The sequence below is a fragment of the Rosa rugosa genome, chromosome 4 (assembly GCF_958449725.1).
Source record: "Rosa rugosa chromosome 4, drRosRugo1.1, whole genome shotgun sequence".
Classification (NCBI taxonomy): Eukaryota; Viridiplantae; Streptophyta; class Magnoliopsida; order Rosales; family Rosaceae; genus Rosa; species Rosa rugosa.
Genome location: NC_084823.1, coordinates 57,644,749 through 57,662,970, shown reverse-complemented (window position 1 = coordinate 57,662,970; position 18,222 = coordinate 57,644,749). Strand labels below are relative to the sequence as shown.

The 18,222-nt window shown below is 37.2% G+C and overlaps 3 protein-coding genes and 1 long non-coding RNA gene across 5 annotated transcripts; 3 read left to right on the top strand and 1 right to left on the bottom strand.

The window, feature by feature from the left end:
* Positions 1-2,135: 2,135 nt before the first annotated feature.
* LOC133741893 (uncharacterized) lies at positions 2,136-5,845 on the top strand. Its single transcript, XR_009862214.1, has 3 exons — positions 2,136-2,304; positions 2,395-2,488; positions 5,462-5,845. It is a non-coding gene; the product is annotated as an uncharacterized LOC133741893 (long non-coding RNA).
* Positions 5,846-6,929: 1,084 nt separating this feature from the next.
* On the top strand, positions 6,930-10,187 carry LOC133707007 (transmembrane 9 superfamily member 3-like). Its single transcript, XM_062132554.1, has 7 exons — positions 6,930-7,183; positions 7,520-7,560; positions 7,655-8,237; positions 8,326-8,463; positions 8,547-8,703; positions 8,814-9,298; positions 9,730-10,187. The coding sequence occupies exons 1-7, from the start codon at positions 7,023-7,025 to the stop codon at positions 9,947-9,949; spliced, it is 1,785 nt and encodes a 594-aa protein (XP_061988538.1). The 5' UTR covers positions 6,930-7,022; the 3' UTR covers positions 9,950-10,187.
* Positions 10,188-12,082: 1,895 nt separating this feature from the next.
* Positions 12,083-16,190, top strand: LOC133743219 (uncharacterized). The gene is made up of 12 exons (XM_062171084.1): positions 12,083-12,335; positions 12,421-12,502; positions 12,592-12,679; positions 12,849-12,998; positions 13,280-13,411; positions 13,664-13,814; positions 13,906-13,944; positions 14,026-14,100; positions 14,652-14,711; positions 14,811-14,875; positions 15,534-15,624; positions 15,847-16,190. Exons 1-12 carry the CDS (start codon positions 12,255-12,257, stop codon positions 15,886-15,888), a joined length of 1,056 nt encoding a protein of 351 aa, XP_062027068.1. The 5' UTR covers positions 12,083-12,254; the 3' UTR covers positions 15,889-16,190.
* On the bottom strand, positions 16,178-17,721 carry LOC133743220 (protein REDOX 2-like). 2 transcript variants are annotated; one of them, XM_062171086.1, is made up of 3 exons: positions 17,288-17,721; positions 16,917-17,157; positions 16,178-16,819 (listed from the first exon to the last, which is right to left on the bottom strand). In XM_062171086.1, the coding sequence occupies exons 1-3, from the start codon at positions 17,620-17,622 to the stop codon at positions 16,409-16,411; spliced, it is 987 nt and encodes a 328-aa protein (XP_062027070.1). In that variant the 5' UTR covers positions 17,623-17,721; the 3' UTR covers positions 16,178-16,408. The 2 variants fall into 2 exon arrangements, with proteins under 2 accessions (XP_062027070.1, XP_062027069.1); XM_062171085.1 differs by having other exon boundaries at positions 16,917-17,160; positions 17,288-17,720.
* Between the last annotated feature and the right edge of the window lie 501 nt (positions 17,722-18,222).

Below are 18,222 nucleotides of genomic sequence, written 5' to 3'. Positions count from 1 at the left end.
ATACAGTAAGGCTCATTTAATAAACGAGTAATTTGCTTGTCAATTTGCCAATATAATATGTACTAGTGTAATCGTTTATCAAAACGGATCATTGTATTTAATCATACACGACCTATTTATTTAGGTGGATCATCGCGGATCACTCATTTTATAAATAAGTTGAGTTGGAGTTTGTATTTCTAACATGACTATTAAAGTGTATTTGGATTTGTCTTATGTAACACGTTTTACACCTTGACATTTGCTCTGGTTTGATTAATCTTCATTTACATTAGACTAGTCATCTGTCATCTGTGGTGAAAATGTTAAACACGAAATAAAACAAAATGGATCATAATCGACTTTAATCACACACATGCTCATTTGCTTTGGAAATGCGGCACTCTCTTTAAATTTTCTTTCTCTTGGGATATTGGCAGTTCCTAAAAACCAAAGGCCATGGTGTTTTCTTTTTTTTGGCTGGCTTTGCTTTAGCTTACGTAGAAAGTATGACTATTCATACATAATGCAAACACATTCATATGAATCTCGTGTTTAGTGGGCTTTATCATTGCTTAAAGACGTGAAAATCTGACCATGTACATATTCATGTCATGCAGTTCCCAACATTAAAAAGGTTTTAATTAATCAAACAGCGAAGTTGGCAATTTGCATTTTGCAACCACCTCAATCCAACTTTTAGCACCAAAATAGATGCAAATTTGCAAATTAAGCGATCTGCAGCCATTGATTTTTTTTTCTTTCCATTTTATATATTCTCTTCATTCTTAAGAAAGCTTTAGGCTTTAGCACAATAATTGATTTGGAAAGCAATGCAATACTATAAAATATATAAAAATTGGATAATGAAATTGTTCCTTAATTTTTTTACAAGCTACACTCTTTTTTTAATATTTTTATTCAGTTGAACTTTGCAGAATCATAATGGAACTTTGCATGATTATAATAAAGACTTATCTATTCTGATTTTTGACTGTTGTGACTGTTGATATAACCATAGTAGATGGTCACAACTATTCATGTGTCTTTTTAATTGTAGCCGGGGCACCTATCATTTGGGATTTTTCCGGATTTGAACTCAAAGATTATGAAGAATAATGAAAAACATTCCAAATCCAAATTTAATGACATTAACTAAAAAGAAAAAATAAAGAGACATAACCAAATTTGAAAAGAAATTTGTTCAAAAAAAAAAAATTTGCAAAGGAAATGGACCCACTGCGTACTAAAAGAGAGGAATGGAGCCACTTGGGTAGAGCAGGACCCACAGTAGACCGAAGTGGCAAATCTAGATCCGAAGCGGAAGGAGGCCAGGCATCGTCCCAAGGCGTTGACTACCAACGAACCAGATCTCCCACTCTCAAGCTGCGTCCCAATACAATATCAGTGGTGAAAGTCTCGACCCTAGTGTTTTCTTTTCTACCCCATTTGAGACTTTTGATTCATCTGTTCTAATTTCTTTGGTGATTATTTTCAAGATTTTTTTTTGTTTTTTGAGGTAATGATTAATTGATTATAAATTTTTCTAACGATATCAAAATGTGCTACATCATGAGATCTAAGTATCTAACGATGAAATTAATACACAGCATCTAACATGAAGTTAAAAAATAAAAAAGTTAAATACTAAAGCCTGTAAACAAATTAAATTAACTCGATCTCTTTTACTGGCTTTTTTGACACCATCGTACACAGAGGAAGCGGCACACTCTTCTTCTAACCATAGTCCAAAACTCCAAACCCTAAAACACGAGCCCATGTCTAGTCAAGGTTGATCCTCGGTAACAGATTAGTACTCACTACCCAACTGTTGTCGCCAACAACAACCAAGTCCATTTAACAACCATCTCCCTTAATTGTGATGACCTAGTCTTAATTAAATTTCATTAGGAAATTGTTTTCCTTATTCTTATCTGTTTTTGTGTTTTACTTGTGTTGTTTAACTTGGGTTATTATTTGTAGTTTGGGTTATTATCTTTGTTATTAACATGTGTTAAATTTTGTTGAACACCTAGTTTAGTACTAGAAACATCCAGCCACCTAAGTTGTAAGGAGACACTTTGCTTAATCTCCTCCGTCCATCCATCTCTCCCTTATATTCTTCTCTTCCAACCAGACACGTGTTTTCCTCCTCCTTCTCCTTTACTCTACACGTACTCTTCTTTTCTGGTACCAATGAGTCTACTCTCTCATTGACAACCAACCGACTACTAGCTAGTTACCAAGACAAAAGAGAGGAGAATTAACCGTGAGATTTCATTGTTCAAGAATATGAAATTCTCCCTCTATATGGAGCTTCTTTCCGTAAGTTTCAATATACTCTTTCTGTAGTCTCTCTGTTTCAGCTATTTCTCAATGATTTGGGGTGTGATTTCTATCATAAATTACGTTTAGATGATTGGATTTCTACGGGACAAGCTGGGTGTTTGCGTTTGAGCTTGGTTTGCTTTTGCTCGGTTCTCTTGGCTGCTGATTTCCAAATTTTGAGGTAGGGAAAACAAAAATTTCTTTATAGCTTAGATTCTAATCTCATATGTATTGGGTGTGATTGATATGAGGTATTTTCTCTACGAATTCTTATGAGATTCTGTTATGATTACAAATTGGTGGAACCTTGTTTGTTTTAGTATTGATGCATCTGTACGTCTCTATGTACAGTCTTACTTTGTTTTTGTTCTGCAATTATATGTTGGGTAAACAAATTTTAAGTACCAAACATCCTTACTTCTTATGATCACTATATCTTGGTCTTCTAAGTCCTGTTTGCAATCAGTAAAGGATTTGTTTTAAAGGGTGATTTGTGGGATTGAATTCGAGTTTAAGATTGGAAAGGTTGGTTTGAAATACACTTTTGTCTCAACTGTTCTAGTCAAATTTTGAATCAAATGGTTCATTCTTGGATTTAATTCCAACACAGTTCCATTCCTATTCATACAAGGATTTGAACAATCGTTTTACTATATGTATAGAGAATGATTTACCAAGTTGAGTTTTGATCGAATTCCTATGGGTAAAAGTATTCTTCTTTGGAATAATGTTGGTGTAGGTTATAATCTGAAATTTTTGGATTGGTCGATCAGCAATATATTTGACGATTCCTACGATTTGTTTGTTTTCTTTTATGGTCTTTGGACATTACCATTTAACTAGCCTTTTGAGTTATAGTTTGCTGAAACTCTTGAAGGTGCTCACAAGAACTATATCTTTAGTTTGCAGCAAAGAACTTATATATATATATATATATATATATATATATATATATATAGCTGCTGCGTCATGTCTGGGTTTGCCTATCAAAATTCGGTGTTTATTAATACCCCTTTTACTACTATTTCTAGCCAAATCGAATCACTTATTCATAATTTTCATCAAAAAAGCATTTTGAATACCTACATATTCATGTTCTGATGAACATAAGCATATATTTCTCATTGAGTTCCGACTATACCATATGGTTATATGTATATATATATTCCCCTTTCAATGAATTTATTGTTTGTTAAAGCTATAGCTAAGTTTTCTGGAAGTCTCTTAAGTGCATGTAAGAGACTACATATATTGATAAAAGTATACTGTTCGAGTATCATTCTTTTGTCTTTCAGTTTGCAATGTCAAGTGGTTTCTCGACCACTTAAACAAAGTAGCAAATGTGTTTTCTTCTTGATAATATATATAACTTTGGTCTTTTGACAGCGTATTGGAATTAGCTTTCGAGTCATACTTTGCTGGGATTTTATTCAAAGATCGTTGTGTTGGACTAAATTCGACTTTTGTTCTGTTTGGAAAAAAGTCGTTAAATTATGCACATAAACTGTATTTTACTTTCTTACAAAACTGTATGGAGAATTTGTGCATCCTTTCAATATCAAAGGCCTATTTTGCTACCAATATGCCTTGAACCAGTTGGATTTACGATTTTAAATGAATCTTTTTACAGTTGTTCTTGAGTCTACTTTTTATCATCTGATCATCCTTCAATGGTGTTCCTAATGGACTCCTTGACTTCTTCTTTTTTTCACAAGAAAAGCTGATTCCGTTGTGACTTACGTCTAGTTATTAGATTATCATCTTGGACACATTTTGTTTCGGCTGGTTCAATAGGAGTAAAGTTGTTTTACTGGTGGCTTTATTCAAAACCACATATTGTTATTTACATCACGTGCAGCTTTGCTATTAAGCTTTGAGACTACTTTCCATTTATGAATTTACTTGGAAGCAAGGTTCCACTTTTCGATTATTCTCTCGTTTCATCTGTGAGTTAAGGAATTCAGACTTATACACCCCATTGAAGTTGTATTTCTGGGAATAGATTTAAATTATTGTTATGATTTCAATATAATCTATATATGGCTGCACTTGAGTCCACTTCGTATCACTTGATTGTTGTTTATTGGTGTTCATAATTTGTTGACATTCTTTCAAAAAGCTACAACTTTTACTGTACTTCAATGTATTGGAAATATGATTTTAAATAACTGTTTCTGTTGCTGCTTCATTGTTAGTCCAGTTTTCCTTCTTTGGTCTTTGGTTATAGTTGTGAACAAATATTCCAACAGTTTGGAAAACCTAAGTTATTTACTGATTTGCGCTTCACATAAAGATTTGATCTATTAAAGTTCTGTGTCTTGAAAGAAAACAGATTTAAGCTAAAGTGCCATTTCTGGGCAGCTTCCTATTACAGTTTGAAAAGGGATTTCGAGTTCTTATTAAAAATCCTTTGAACGATCAGTTTGGTTTGGAGAAACAGAAAGGTTTCATGGAAAGAAAGGATTGAATTCTTAATGTTTTTTTTTTGGTTAGGCCCGGGAAAAAGTTAAGTAGGGATTGTGCCTCCCTAGGGTGAAAGACCCAAAACCTGATCAGGATCCGCTTGTACGGGGTGTGCTCGGTGGCCTTAATACGAGCAATGGGCTCTAACCAGGATTTTAAGGGTTTTGAGAATCCAAGTTTCAGTATTTTGGAAACAGTTTCTGTTCTGGAAAGTTACAGCCGAGAAAGAAAGGATTTCAGAGGTTCCTAAAGAGTTCTTTTTGAAGAGAAAAGGGCTTTATGATTTTTACGTTATTACTATCTAAATTCAGATGAGTTTTCTTTATCTACTGGACTTGCTGACAAGTGGTCTTTAATTTCAGCCTTCTTCTCTTTTGGTTATTTATATCAAAGTGACTTATTCAAGTTGATAAATAATTGACACCTTCAGCTGCAATGTTATATTTGAGTAGTGTTTCCTTGTCAATTTATATTACTCTGGATCTCTGGTTTTCTTTCACAAGTGCAGCAGCAACTGTTGAGCTTTAACCTCAATTTGTAGTTATTTTTCTGATGCTAAAAAGTAATTAAAAGCATGCCTTCTGTCTTTCACCTTCTGATGCATGCTGGGTTAGAAACTTAGTTATAAAAATTGTTTTGTCGTACCTACTGAGCTTGTGAAGCTCATTCCCTATACTCTTGTTGTTTTCAGGTAGTCCATGAGTGGACATTTAAGTGATTTTCTGGAGCTTTCTTGAGTGGAAGATTGCTTGGTTTTATTTTGTGTTGGTGCGTTGGCTGTGCTTTGTTATTGATCAGATACCTCTGTTCTCGTGGCTGGGATGCCTTGTCTTATTTGATTGGAGCTGTTTGATTTTGTGGTTATCATGCTGCGAAGTGGTAAAATAGTTGGCTGGCTATGAAGTGATAACCTGGTGCAGCTTTCGATATTATAAGTGATGGATGATTTTGAAACTAAACTTGCTTTGTACAAAGTGTAGTGGTCTGTTAAAGTTGTGTTTCAAGCTTTGTACATATTCTTCTAGATCCTTGAAAAGAAAATATATTTGAACTTCATGAGATTTTTAATTCTCAAGTTCCATCTCATTGTTGCTAACAAAAGGTTTCTTCCTTTAAAGTTGACTTAACCAAAATTTGGTGATTACATTTTTGGTTCTTTCTAAACGCCTTCAGTTTGAGAAAAAAAAAAAAAAATTCCAGCGCGCGAATTCACATTTTCAACTTAATAAATCAAGAACGTATTGAATGAAAGTATTCGTGTCGTTATGATCAATCCACCATCAATGCATGCCATAAACTCAATCAAGCAAATAACATTGACTACATCCAAGGCGATACATTGGAAAACACTCTTTGTAATATGTTGTTGTCTTTAAAATTAGCACTGCAGTGAAGCATCCTGACATGTTTATCCTAATCTCGTTATTAAAATAGTCACAATTATTAAATCATAAAGTTTCACCAATGTGAAGTCAAACAGTTTAGAGCGTGCACCTAAACTCAACTGTAACATACGTGAAACGCTCGATCAATCTCTTTTTATGTAAACTCATCCAATAACCAGCCCCTAATATAAAGACTTACAAATAAACGAAAAAGTACTTGAAATCCATCGATGCTAGAGAAAGCTTAACGAGACAACCCACATATGCATCTCTCGTAGGAATTGGGGGAGAAATGAGCGCCACCTCCATGACCCGAAAGTGCATAAAGACCGCTAAGCCCTATAGTAGCCGCCTATAGAGAAAAACCATTAATACGTAATTCTTTTACTTGTTTTTACATGACCTGAAAGCAATCGCAAAATGTTGAACACAATTTGAGAAAAAGAGAAATAATAAAAATTGGATCCAAACACAAAGATTAAAAATCACTGGACTTTGAGATTAAATTGAAGAAGAAGAAGCGTGAGACGCACCCTAGGGCATAAGGTAGGCACCAAAGCGTGGGTCAAGGGGAGGAGGGTGAGGGTGAGGGTGAGGGTGAGGTTGAGGCATCAAGTCATCAACCCTCTGCGTGGCGAGGCACTCCGTCTCCGTCACCTGCTGTTCCCCCTTTAATTAATTTGTTAAGCGCGCATCAGCCTCCCCTCTATTTTATTTATTAATTAATTAATTCCCCCAAGGCCGAGCTAATTATAAAACTGGTAACAACCAAAATCCAACCTTCAAATCGAAAATATAAATCGAACGAACGTGGCTGTCTCTAGAGAGACGGAGAGAAACGCAGAGCCAGAGAGAGAGAGAGAGAGAATGGGCAAGACTATGGCGGTGGGAGTACCAGTCATCATCGCCTTTCTGATCCTGTGCGGCGCTGCAGATCTGGTTACCTCCGACGCCTCCAATCATCGTTACAAAGAAGGAGATGCAGTCCCGCTCTACGCCAACAAGGTCGGGCCCTTTCACAACCCCAGGTAAATTCGATCTCACAGTTTCACGCCTTTTTCAGCTCAATTCAGCTGCTCTCTCTCTCTATTTTGCTCTGATTCGAACCGGATCTGAGTTTATTTGAGAAATTTGCTCGAATTACGAGCTTTCCAGCTTAGCTGAATGGTTCTAGGTTGAGCTAGACATTAGTTTTCCGGAATCGAATCGGGATTCATTAGATTACAGTACAGAGCTGCTGGATCTGAGATTGTATTGAATCCTGTACAGAGAATTTTGACCTTTTTGAACTAAAGAACAAGAAATGTGTTGGAAATTTGGTGTTCCAGTTGGCCCTAATTAGTTTCTTTTTTGTATGATTGCAGTGAAACCTACAGGTACTTTGATCTCCCTTTCTGCTCACCAGGTTTGTATTAATCCGATTCGTTCGTTTCCTTCTTATTTTTGCTCGCGACATGGATATTTTTTTTTACTGTGTTATTGCTGGATCTTAATTGCAGATGCGGTTAAAGAGAAAAAGGAAGCTCTTGGTGAAGTATTGAATGGGGATCGTTTAGTCAGCGCCCCTTACAAGCTTGAGTTCCTGAAACATAAAGATTCGGAACTGGTTTGCAAAAGGACTCTCAAGAAGGAAGAAGTGGCCAAGTTCAGATCTGCTGTGAACAAGGACTATTACTTTCAAATGTATTATGATGACTTGCCCATCTGGGGTTTCATTGGGAAGGTCGACAAGGAAAACAAGGACCCAAGCGAGTACAAGACCTACCTCTATAAGCACATTCATTTTGATATCTTGTACAACAAGGACCGTGTGATCGAAATCAATGTTCAAACAGATCCTCATGCTCTAGTGGACCTTACTGAGGACAAAGAAGTCCATGTTGAGTTTTTGTATACAGTAAAATGGAGGGAAACAAACACTCCTTTTGATAAGAGGATGGATAAGTATTCTCAGTCCTCATCGCTGCCTCATCATTTGGAGATCCATTGGTTCTCCATTATTAATTCATGTGTCACAGTTCTGCTCTTGACTGGGTTTCTTGCCACAATTCTTATGCGAGTGCTTAAGAATGATTTTGTCAAGTAAGATTATTTGGTAATCCTTACTCTTTTATGTCTGCCGCTTCATTCATTCTTTCTTAACTTTGACTTGTATTTTTCTCTTTAAAAGATATGCCCATGATGAGGAAGCAGCTGAAGACCAAGAAGAGACTGGATGGAAATACATTCACGGAGATGTATTTAGGTTTCCCAAATACAAGTCTCTGTTTGCAGCAGCTCTTGGTTCCGGCACCCAACTGTTTACACTGTAAGTGCCTATTCTTAAATACAAGTCTCCATTTTAGAAGTTTCTAATCTCTTTTCTTATTTATTCATTTGCGCATTTTGCAGTACTATCTTCATCTTCGTACTCGCTCTTGTCGGTGTCTTTTATCCATACAACCGAGGTGCTTTATTTACCGCTCTAGTTGTAATTTATGCGCTCACGTCGGGAATTGCAGGTTATACTGCTACTTCATTTTATTGCCAGCTAGAGGGGACAAACTGGGTATGTGCTGATGAATTCTATTTGATACTGTTTTGCGACTGAACCACTATTGTCACATTTATTCATCCGATATTTTGTTAATAAATTGTTCAAAAATTCTGGCTTGACAGGTTCGAAATCTGTTGTTGACGGGATGCCTCTTCTGTGGACCTTTGTTTCTCACATTCTGCTTTTTGAATACTGTCGCAATTGCTTACACAGCCACTGCAGCACTTCCATTTGGCACAATTGTGGTTATAGTTCTAATATGGACACTTGTTACATCACCTTTATTGGTGTTGGGTGGGATTGCCGGGAAGAACAGTAAAGCTGAGTTCCAGGCTCCTGTTCGCACCACTAAGTATCCCAGAGAGATTCCGCCTTTGCCTTGGTACCGGGCAACAGTCCCTCAAATGGCAATGGCTGGCTTTCTGCCTTTCAGTGCCATATATATTGAACTGTACTACATCTTTGCCAGTGTCTGGGGTCACAGGATTTACACCATTTACAGCATCTTGTTTATCGTGTTTATCATTCTACTGATAGTCACCGCTTTCATTACCGTGGCATTGACATATTTCCAACTAGCTGCTGAGGACCATGAGTGGTGGTGGAGGTAAGCTACTGTTACTATGCATCCATTCTAGTTTTGTTAGAGTTTTTACGCAATTTGGTTACAAGGTTCCGACTATCTAGGCTTTGTGTGTCGACTTTTCATTTTTTTAAATAATTTGAGACAGATGCTGAATGCAACTGATTTTGAGGTTTTAGGAGCTGCTTTTTAATCAAGAGGTGGGATAAATTAGTTTCTTATAGGTTTATATTGTTGAGAAAAGGTAGATAATAGGTTATAAATGGGGATGTTGTCTGGATCTGGATATATGAAAACTAATTGAAAAGCCCGTACTGAAAAATTAAAGTCCTGAAACTGAGACTATAATTTGTGTTATTCACATAAAATTTTATAATAATGTTGTATGTTTCTTTACCCTCTGTGGATCTGATGATTTTCTATTGACTGATATATATGCTTGGTTTTGATTACAGATCTTTTCTCTGTGGTGGGTCGACTGGCATATTTATCTATGCCTACTGTTTGTATTACTACTACGCACGCTCAGATATGTCTGGATTTATGCAAACATCATTCTTCTTTGGTTACATGGCATGCATCTGCTACGGTTTCTTCCTCATGCTCGGATCTGTGGGTTTCCGGGCAGCTTTGCTTTTTGTGCGTCACATATACCGATCCATTAAGTGCGAGTAACCTAGTTGTTCTCCAAGAATCGAAGAAATGTTTCTTGTGTTTTCCATCTCATAGGCACCTTGTAGAGGAGTTTCATCAAATTAATTTTGTAGTGCCTCATGTATTAAAGCAAGTCCTGAGATATCTTTGCTTTGAGCGCAATATGTTAGATCACTATATGGCAACTATTCATAGAGACAGTTTGTATCATCACTTTCTAAAACTTTGCAATACATTCTTTAAATATTTTCTCTCGTCATACCCGTTTTTCTCTTCTCTTGGATCTGGAGTTGATGGTTTGGTTTGTTCTTGGTGTTCCGTGACTGAGAATTGAAACATAATGCAAGTCTCCCAAGTTTTCAGTACTTGTGGAAGGCTGAAATGATTGGAGCCTGTGAATGTATCAAACAGCTCTTTGCAAAGTTTGCTCAATTTGAACTTGTGGGGTGTGGTCTCCAGTGTGGAGACATCAAAATGACCAATACCAAACAAAATTTGGGTAAACTAAAAATTCCAATTATGGAAAGTATGAGAGCTAATCACAACAGAAATCCAGAGTTTGAAAGAATCCGCTGTGATTTTAAACTTGCCTCGCAAGTCACCATTCATTTTCTGTTCCTTTCCCATATTTTTCGGCCTATGTTCTTACATTTATCATGAGATTTGAAAGGTCCATGTCTAATAATTTCCAACCCAATTATAAGATTTGAACGGTCCATATGAACGCAAATACCATAAACCATTAGAAATTGAACAAAACACCAGTTTGATAATGTTTTGCTTCAACCCTAGAACAGAGAAGCCTTCAACCCCAAAGAGCAGTTGGAAGCACTCGATGCAAACCCTACGATCAAAACTAAGGGCATGAAACGATCACTATGAGGAGGACCCTTATTATCATCTGGGGCAAAAACCTCGAAGAAATCTTTCAGTCATGGCAGGGGAAACAATATACTAGTACTTGCACCAAGCGTAGTTTCAGCCACATCATCAGAAATCAAGTATATAAACAGAACAGAGACTACACATGCATTATGAACATGAACACGATCGTTGTGATAATAAGGATGATGATGACAAGGAAGCAGAGGAAGTGGATGCCCGAGCCGAGGAGTTTATAAGGCGTTTTCGTCTCAATCTAAAAGCGGAGGAGTATATACTACGCTTACGATCAATTTTCATAATTGAGGTTCTGGTAGTGCTACGTCATGGTCATTTTCATTCCTTTTTATGTATGAGGATGATCGATTAGACTGTCATTAATTAATAAATTTACTCACTTTATTATGTTTGTTCTTTGGTTCTCAGTGTTTTTCCATCTCATGTATGGTAGATAATTAAGTCTTCTGAAATTGATATCATTGATGTGTTGCCGGGTATAGATCATCGTGATATAGTGCACATTATTTCCTTCCAAACTTTTTGCAATACATTCTTCCAAATTAAGTGGAGCAAAGAACAAAAACCAATACGATTGCAAATAGAAAAGGTTGATGTTTGCTCGTGATTTAGATGATCGAGCTCTGATGTCTTCCTAAAAACTCTGAGCCATATAAATTAGGTATTTTGCAATGTCTAATCTTGAGGAATTATTCTCAAAGAAAGATTTGGAAGATTTGGCTAAATTGAAAGAGAATCTTAAGTAACCATACAAGACAATTGGGGATCGAAGATCATTGCAAGAAAATAATAGCAGGATACTGTTCTACATTTGCAAATCTAAAACCATTATGTGGATGCACACAAATTTTCAACAAAGCACCAAAATTACAACATAAAATGGCCAAACGTACTCCTTTTTATTATGAACATGACATATGAATGTGCACATAATTGAAATCCTTCATGTTTTTTTTGGGTTCAGAGAGATGTAACAAACACACTTTAAATATGGCTCGAAAATGAGACTTAATTGGTTGTTGATTTAGCTATTTCATGTAGTGTTTTTGAGAGAGAGCTAGAGCGAGTGATACTGAGTTTTGTCCAATTAAACTCTCACAACTATATCTTTTAAGACCACATCAGTCACTCCCCTTCTCGTTTGTGCAAAACAGATATTTATGTTGTGGACACATCTATCCAAACAAAAAAGGACAATTCGAGATTATTTCAAAAAAAAAAAAGAAAAAAAAAAAGGACAATTCGATTGAGAAGAAAAGATAAAAAGGAAAAAGAAAAAAAATTGAGTCGAGATTAGTTACAAGGCTCAATATCTGGATTTGAAGACCAAGACTTGAAAATTATGAGGCGTGAAATTCTATAGCTCAATCTGTATTAGCAGAGATTTGCAGCAACTGGGTTGGGTCAGTCTGAAACAACAGAGAACATGTCCGCTGCCTCATCAGCTCTTACACTCCGCCTCCCCTTCGCTTCCTCAATCACCACCACCACTAAGCTCATTTATCCGGTAAAGTTTTAATCTTTTCGTCGCCAAATGTATATATTGCAACAAAAATCGTTGCTTTTACTAACACAAGCGCGTAATTCAACAGATATGCAGCTCACGTCGGTCTATAAGCAGAACTTTGAGGCTTGTGGGTTGCGCTCGTGCTGCCATTTCAAGCCAAGCGCAAGGTACCCTTTTTATGGTTGTGGGTTTTAGGTTCTTGGCTAGTTTTGCATTATGGATATTGATTCGGAAATTGGTTGTTGTGAGCTTTCAGGTACATTTGATCCTGAACTCCGTTTAGTACTTGAACTTGCCACTGATTCTGAGTTATATGAGATTGAAAGAATCCTTTTTGGCCCTAGGTACTTCAACCTCTATTCGTTTATTTATTATTATTTTTTTTTTATGAACTTATATACCTTTTTGTTTTGGTATATATGAAACTTTGTGACAAGCTGTAATGACAATGTGACATGATATAGCTAAACATGTAATAGTTAAGCTTTGACGATGGTGTCAATGTATGTCCAGCTACTTCAGCCCTTTGCTGAAATCCATAATGAGCAGAACCAACGTCGACTATGCAATGATTGAAGAGGATCTTGAGGAGCGAGATCAGTTTTTATCAGCATTAGAGTCGCGATTCTTATTCCTCGCAGCGGATGCTCGGTCCACAATAAGGTTTTTCCTCAACTTACATTAGGCTGGATTAATGTGCATTCAGGCACTTTGTCTTGAAATACAACTCATTGTCAACTTGTTTGGAGTCAATATTACTTGAATCTTGGGCTAACTTGCCACTCTTTTGAGTATATGAGGGGTCTTGGTTATTGAAGGTAGTTTCAATTCTATTTCATCATTGTTCAATATTTATTCTTCTTTTAATTAAACTAACTGCTAATGTCATATAGTTCTCGATGGAGTTTACATGTTGACTATGGTTTCTATGGGATTCTTGGTAGGGGTTGGAGGCCATCATATAGGAATGTCTTGCTTGCAGTTAGAAAAGAGTTGAACATTCCCTGCTCAAGCAAATTATCAACTGAAGACCTTGAAGCAGAGATTTTCCTTCATCTGTTGCGAGACTACTCAAGGCATGTGTGATGCATATTTCTCTATATTGGACCTTGGTTCTTGCTAGTTTCTGAAGTAGAAATAACATTATCCTAAAGCGATTAGAGATTAATAGAGAACTCTACCTTTAGGTATTGAAGAGTGAATTATGGGATGTGCTTGCCAAAAGTTATGCAGTAATCATTTTAATCCTTGATTTATGCGTTAACTAAGCTTTTTCTCTATTTTGAATGTGTTTTAATGAATTAAAAAGAGTCACTTCCTCCATGTAGTGAAGAATCAGGAAGTTTCGAGGGCTTGCTAGAATTCTCTGAGCCGTCAGATGCTGAAAACAGTCTTGAACTTGGACTCAGTCAATGGAAGGTGCAGGCCCTCACTGCTTTAAAAGTTGGGGCAGCGGAACTCCGATCAATGTTTTTAAAGGTAATGCAACTTTAGTATGCCTGATTTCTTCAGTTCTCTGGAACTTACATCGATATTTATAATTTAATTGACCCTTCTTTCTTTTTGTTAGGGTGGTGGTATCCTTACTCTGGCAAAGATCTATCAATTGGTAAGAAACGATGGTCATACTATATTCTATATGATTTTCTTTTCTGATAAATATCTTTATCTATTTTTCATTTTGTGGTAGTTAGCTAGGAAGTTATCTGGGAAGGTGTTCTTAGAAGCTGCCAACTATCAACTGAAAAGGGATGTTGTTAGAAAGGTACTTTTTTGTCTTTATATGTGTGATCTTGTTCTAATTTTTGTTTCTATTTTGGAATATATACAGTTTGTACACGTGTGTAACACACTCCCCAGAATTTTGCAATATCTTATGCTCTGTCGAAAATTTCTTCTCAGTACCAGACTATTGAGAGAGGGACAGAAGGGATGAAAAGTAGGAAACCTATAGTATGGGAGATGCACTAGTTTCAATTGTACATATAAATATCATCCTGCATACAACGTCCATACTTTTGTGCACGCATTGCACTTTTCTGTTCCGTGCTCTAGGTTTTTCACATCTGCCTCTTAATTATATACGTGCATTCATATACGTTGCTTTTCCATCTGCGTCTTATCTTGAAGCTTAAGCTTATGCCGCATGTCATTTCATTTTCCATGTCCATGTCTATTCCAACGTCTTCTAGCTTAAGCTTATGCTATTGCCATATGGAGTTTTCCTCTATAGGATGTTGGTGAGTAGTGACTGTCCCATCAACTATCTAGCTACCCTTTTCTACCTAATATGAAATTCCATATCTTGATTTTCAGGGTGGACAATTAGCAGCTATTAATCTAGAATCCAGAGTTGCCTTGCTAGCTGCAAAACAAGTAATTACATTTGGGTGATGATTCAGTATTTCAGTACAATATTGTTATATATTTTCCCCTCCGTCTTTTGATTCCGGGGTTTCTCATGTTTCTGAACAGGGTTTTGCAGGGGCTACATCAAGATATCTTGGCTTGAGAAGCATGATGTCGTTACTTGGCCCAGTGTATTGACTCTTCCTGCAGTTCTTCTATTTCCTAAACTTGGTCTATTTGTTTGTAACTTCATTTCATACTCCATATATTTAGGACTACTTGGTGGTGGAAGAGTGGTTTAGTAGTAATGAGAGATTGAGAACCCATACAAATCTGTTATGGGTGAGGATAGGCTTTTTAGCTATGCATGGGTAGTCACTTCTCAGTAACCAACAATCCTTTGGGTGAATAAGGAGTCACGTAGCTGTCCCAATTAGTTGAAATTTAGGTTTAGTTGAGGTGTCTTATCTATCCTCACTCCCTTCTTTGTTTTAGTTATATCATCTGAAAACTAGCTCATGTGTTACACTGCATCTATTGAGATGACATAGAAGAGATTATTCACTCACCTGTTTTTGTTTGGACTAGAACTGACTTGGAATAGCTTTGAGGATGTAAGTGAACATGTACGTTCTGAAGTTTTACAAGTTTCAAATTTGGTCTAGCCTTGGTTGGATAACCCTACGTGAATATAAATTTGACAACCTTTTGCTTCAAATGTTGACAAATCCAATCATGATCAAGTATCGACTGTAACAGCTTATGAAAGAATCTCTTGATATTAGCTTTTTAGTTTTTTGCCAAGTTTTTTCATTTATGATTATCAGCTTAACTTGGCATTTTATGCAGGCTTTGGGGAACATTTCTGGCTGATGTTGTCATTCAAATGCTAGGAACTGATTATGCAAGAATTTTGCGAGCAATTTATGCTTTTGCACAGGTAATTTTCTTGCTTTTGCCTTCTCTACATATTTGCCCTTGTTTTGGCATTGGCTGCAATCTCTTGAGACATTAAACTACTATAGATGGACATGTTAAGGATGATAAACAAACATCTTACTCTTGAGAAGCAAAATTCAGATGACCATTAAGTTCTTTTTCTTCTTTTTCGTTTTCATGGAAACAATTAAGTTCTTCTCAAACTAAATTGCTGTTGCTACAGATACGCATCACTCGCACTTATGGGTCACCGGTTGATGACTGAAAAGCTTTGCATTTTCAACGATGCTCGAGTAGTTTCAGAGCTTCAAACGAGCAGCATTGGGATTTAAGTTTATTCCGGAAGGTCAGCATTTAACAAGAGGTGTGCCGTCAAAAGTAATTACACTGTACATATTGTTTCCCAGTTAAATCACCTCTCTGCTTGGATCAGTTAATAATTTTTGCACGTGTAACTAGTGACGGTAAAAGCTGAAATAGCTTATCCGCTTTGTTGGACGAAATTAATTCAAGTTTCTCATGTATAACTTTCATCTATAAGTTGAAACCTGTAGTTGTGATGGTAAATATGCGTTTGATTGGCCAATAGTATAGTCAAACATGTTTGAATCAGCGTTGTTACAATAATACACTTCTGGAAATAAACACGTATTGCTCTTTAAAGAGTCTCAGAGAGGACATAACTTGGTTATTTAAAGATCAAAGTCTTGCCATTGCTCCATCCATATAGATAGGATTAGAATCCTCTGAACATTTCGTGACGAATGCATATATGGAAGAAATGTTTAGGGGTTGCCATCCCAAAGGTCGTCGACGGATTTGTATTGACTGTCGTCGGAAACGAAGAAGTCTCCTACACCCAGCCTGCGCTGGGGAATTTCCTTGATCTTGTTCATTTCATCCTCACTTAGCTCCCAATCAAATATTTGAGCATTATCCTTCATCCTCTCCTTGTTGAAACTCCTCGAAATTGCACTCACCTCTCCTTGTTGGATGATGGATCTCAGTATAACCTGTGGTACACTCTTCCCCTTTGCAGCAGCGATGTCCTTAATGATGGCATAGTCTATCCAGGGTTTTGGAGCCCAGCTGGTAGCTCCATAAAACCCCAAGGGAGACCATGCAGTCACATGAATTCCTTTCCCTTTACAGAAGTCTCGCAGATTTCCTTGCTGCCAGGACGGGTTCATTTCCACCTGATATATGGATCCATGATTAATTATTATCACCATCAAATTCACATTCATCATCGATTATCATATAGAATCATGGATATATAGATGGAGTTATTACCTGATTGACCGCTGGAGGGATGGTCCCGTTGTCAAGGATTTGAGAGAGCTTTTTGGTACCAAAGTTGCTGACGCCAATAGACTTGGCCAATCCCAGCCTGTAGCACTCTTCCATCGCCTCCCATGTCCCCATTATATCAAAGGGAAGCAAGTCCTCTTTCGAATTTGGTACTGCCGGAGTTCCTTGTTTCATCCTCACCGGCCAATGAATCAGGTATAGATCCACATACTCCAATCCCAGCCTCCTTAATTAATTAATTAGTAGTTCATGCATGAGATATGTATCATAGTAATTGCATATAATTAATTAGCTAAGCTGGCTAGCTAGCTAGCTAGTTACATTAATTAATGGTCTTTAATTTAGGCACTTACTGTAGTGTCAATTTGAGAGCTGGGAGAACAAGATCATGATGGGCGTCAGTGCACCAGAGCTTGGAAGTGATGAACAACTCATCGCGAGTCTTGATGAGACCTCGGTCTAGGGCTTGGGTGATGGCGAGACCTACGGCTTCTTCGGTTCCATAGAGAGCAGCAGTGTCAAAGTGACGGTAGCCAAGCTCAATGGCGTCAAGGAGAATACGAGCCAGGGTTTGAGCCGGTGGAGGACTCCCGAAAACTCCGGTGCCAAAGCCTAGCACCGGCATCTTCTTCCCGGAATTCAGTACTACTTCCGGGATGACGACTACTTTCTTGCCTCTCTCATCCATTTCTAATCAGTTCTGATCGATGACCAAGTAATTTTGCACAACTAGTGTTAATGCGTTTTGGACTTCGAAGTTCGAACTATTCTTCTATATATGGTACGATATTATCCCTACATTTTTTATTATATATACTGTTGACCATATCTCTAATGCGACCGAGACCAACAACTAGTCTTGGTAAGAGCTAGCTATCCAACAACGCAACTACGCAAGCAATGACGTATACAAACAAGCTACGATTAATTCCACGGGCTCCTCTTCAATCTGGGCTGGAGGGGAGCATTCGATTTGGGGGCCGGCAGCAAAGATGGTGGTCCCGCGTGATTTTTAATGGGCCGAATTGAATTAGCTAGGCATAGCTCAAAAGAGGGATTGATCCAGTAGATCACACTACCCGCTAAAAGTGTACGCACGTCTCAAATACAAATTGGTACGTACTTAAATAGCATTACCGCATTTAGCAAAAGTTGAAGAAGAAGATCATCAGCCGGTTTGCCTTTTTTGTTTTAAACGGAACTAGTTTATATATATTAATTTACAGCTTGAATTGGTCGTAGGAATGATAATAAGCAAGGCAAAATATGCTATTTCCAAAGGCGGCCA

Excerpts from the sequence above, each read along its gene's own strand:
- LOC133743220 (XM_062171085.1), bottom strand. The coding sequence starts at position 17,622 with ATGGATGAGAGAGGCAAGAAAGTAGTCGTCATCCCGGAAGTAGTACTG. Across the intron at positions 17,161-17,287 it reads GCTCTCAAATTGACACTACA|GAGGCTGGGATTGGAGTATG; the intron begins GTAAGTGCCTAA and ends TAATTAATTAAG. Across the intron at positions 16,820-16,916 it reads TCCCTCCAGCGGTCAATCAG|GTGGAAATGAACCCGTCCTG; the intron begins GTAATAACTCCA and ends TCCATATATCAG.
- LOC133743219 (XM_062171084.1), top strand. The coding sequence starts at position 12,255 with ATGTCCGCTGCCTCATCAGCTCTTACACTCCGCCTCCCCTTCGCTTCC. Across the intron at positions 13,815-13,905 it reads TCCGATCAATGTTTTTAAAG|GGTGGTGGTATCCTTACTCT; the intron begins GTAATGCAACTT and ends TCTTTTTGTTAG. Across the intron at positions 14,101-14,651 it reads AAAGGGATGTTGTTAGAAAG|GGTGGACAATTAGCAGCTAT; the intron begins GTACTTTTTTGT and ends CTTGATTTTCAG.
- LOC133707007 (XM_062132554.1), top strand. The coding sequence starts at position 7,023 with ATGGGCAAGACTATGGCGGTGGGAGTACCAGTCATCATCGCCTTTCTG. Across the intron at positions 7,561-7,654 it reads TCTCCCTTTCTGCTCACCAG|ATGCGGTTAAAGAGAAAAAG; the intron begins GTTTGTATTAAT and ends TCTTAATTGCAG. Across the intron at positions 8,704-8,813 it reads AGCTAGAGGGGACAAACTGG|GTTCGAAATCTGTTGTTGAC; the intron begins GTATGTGCTGAT and ends CTGGCTTGACAG.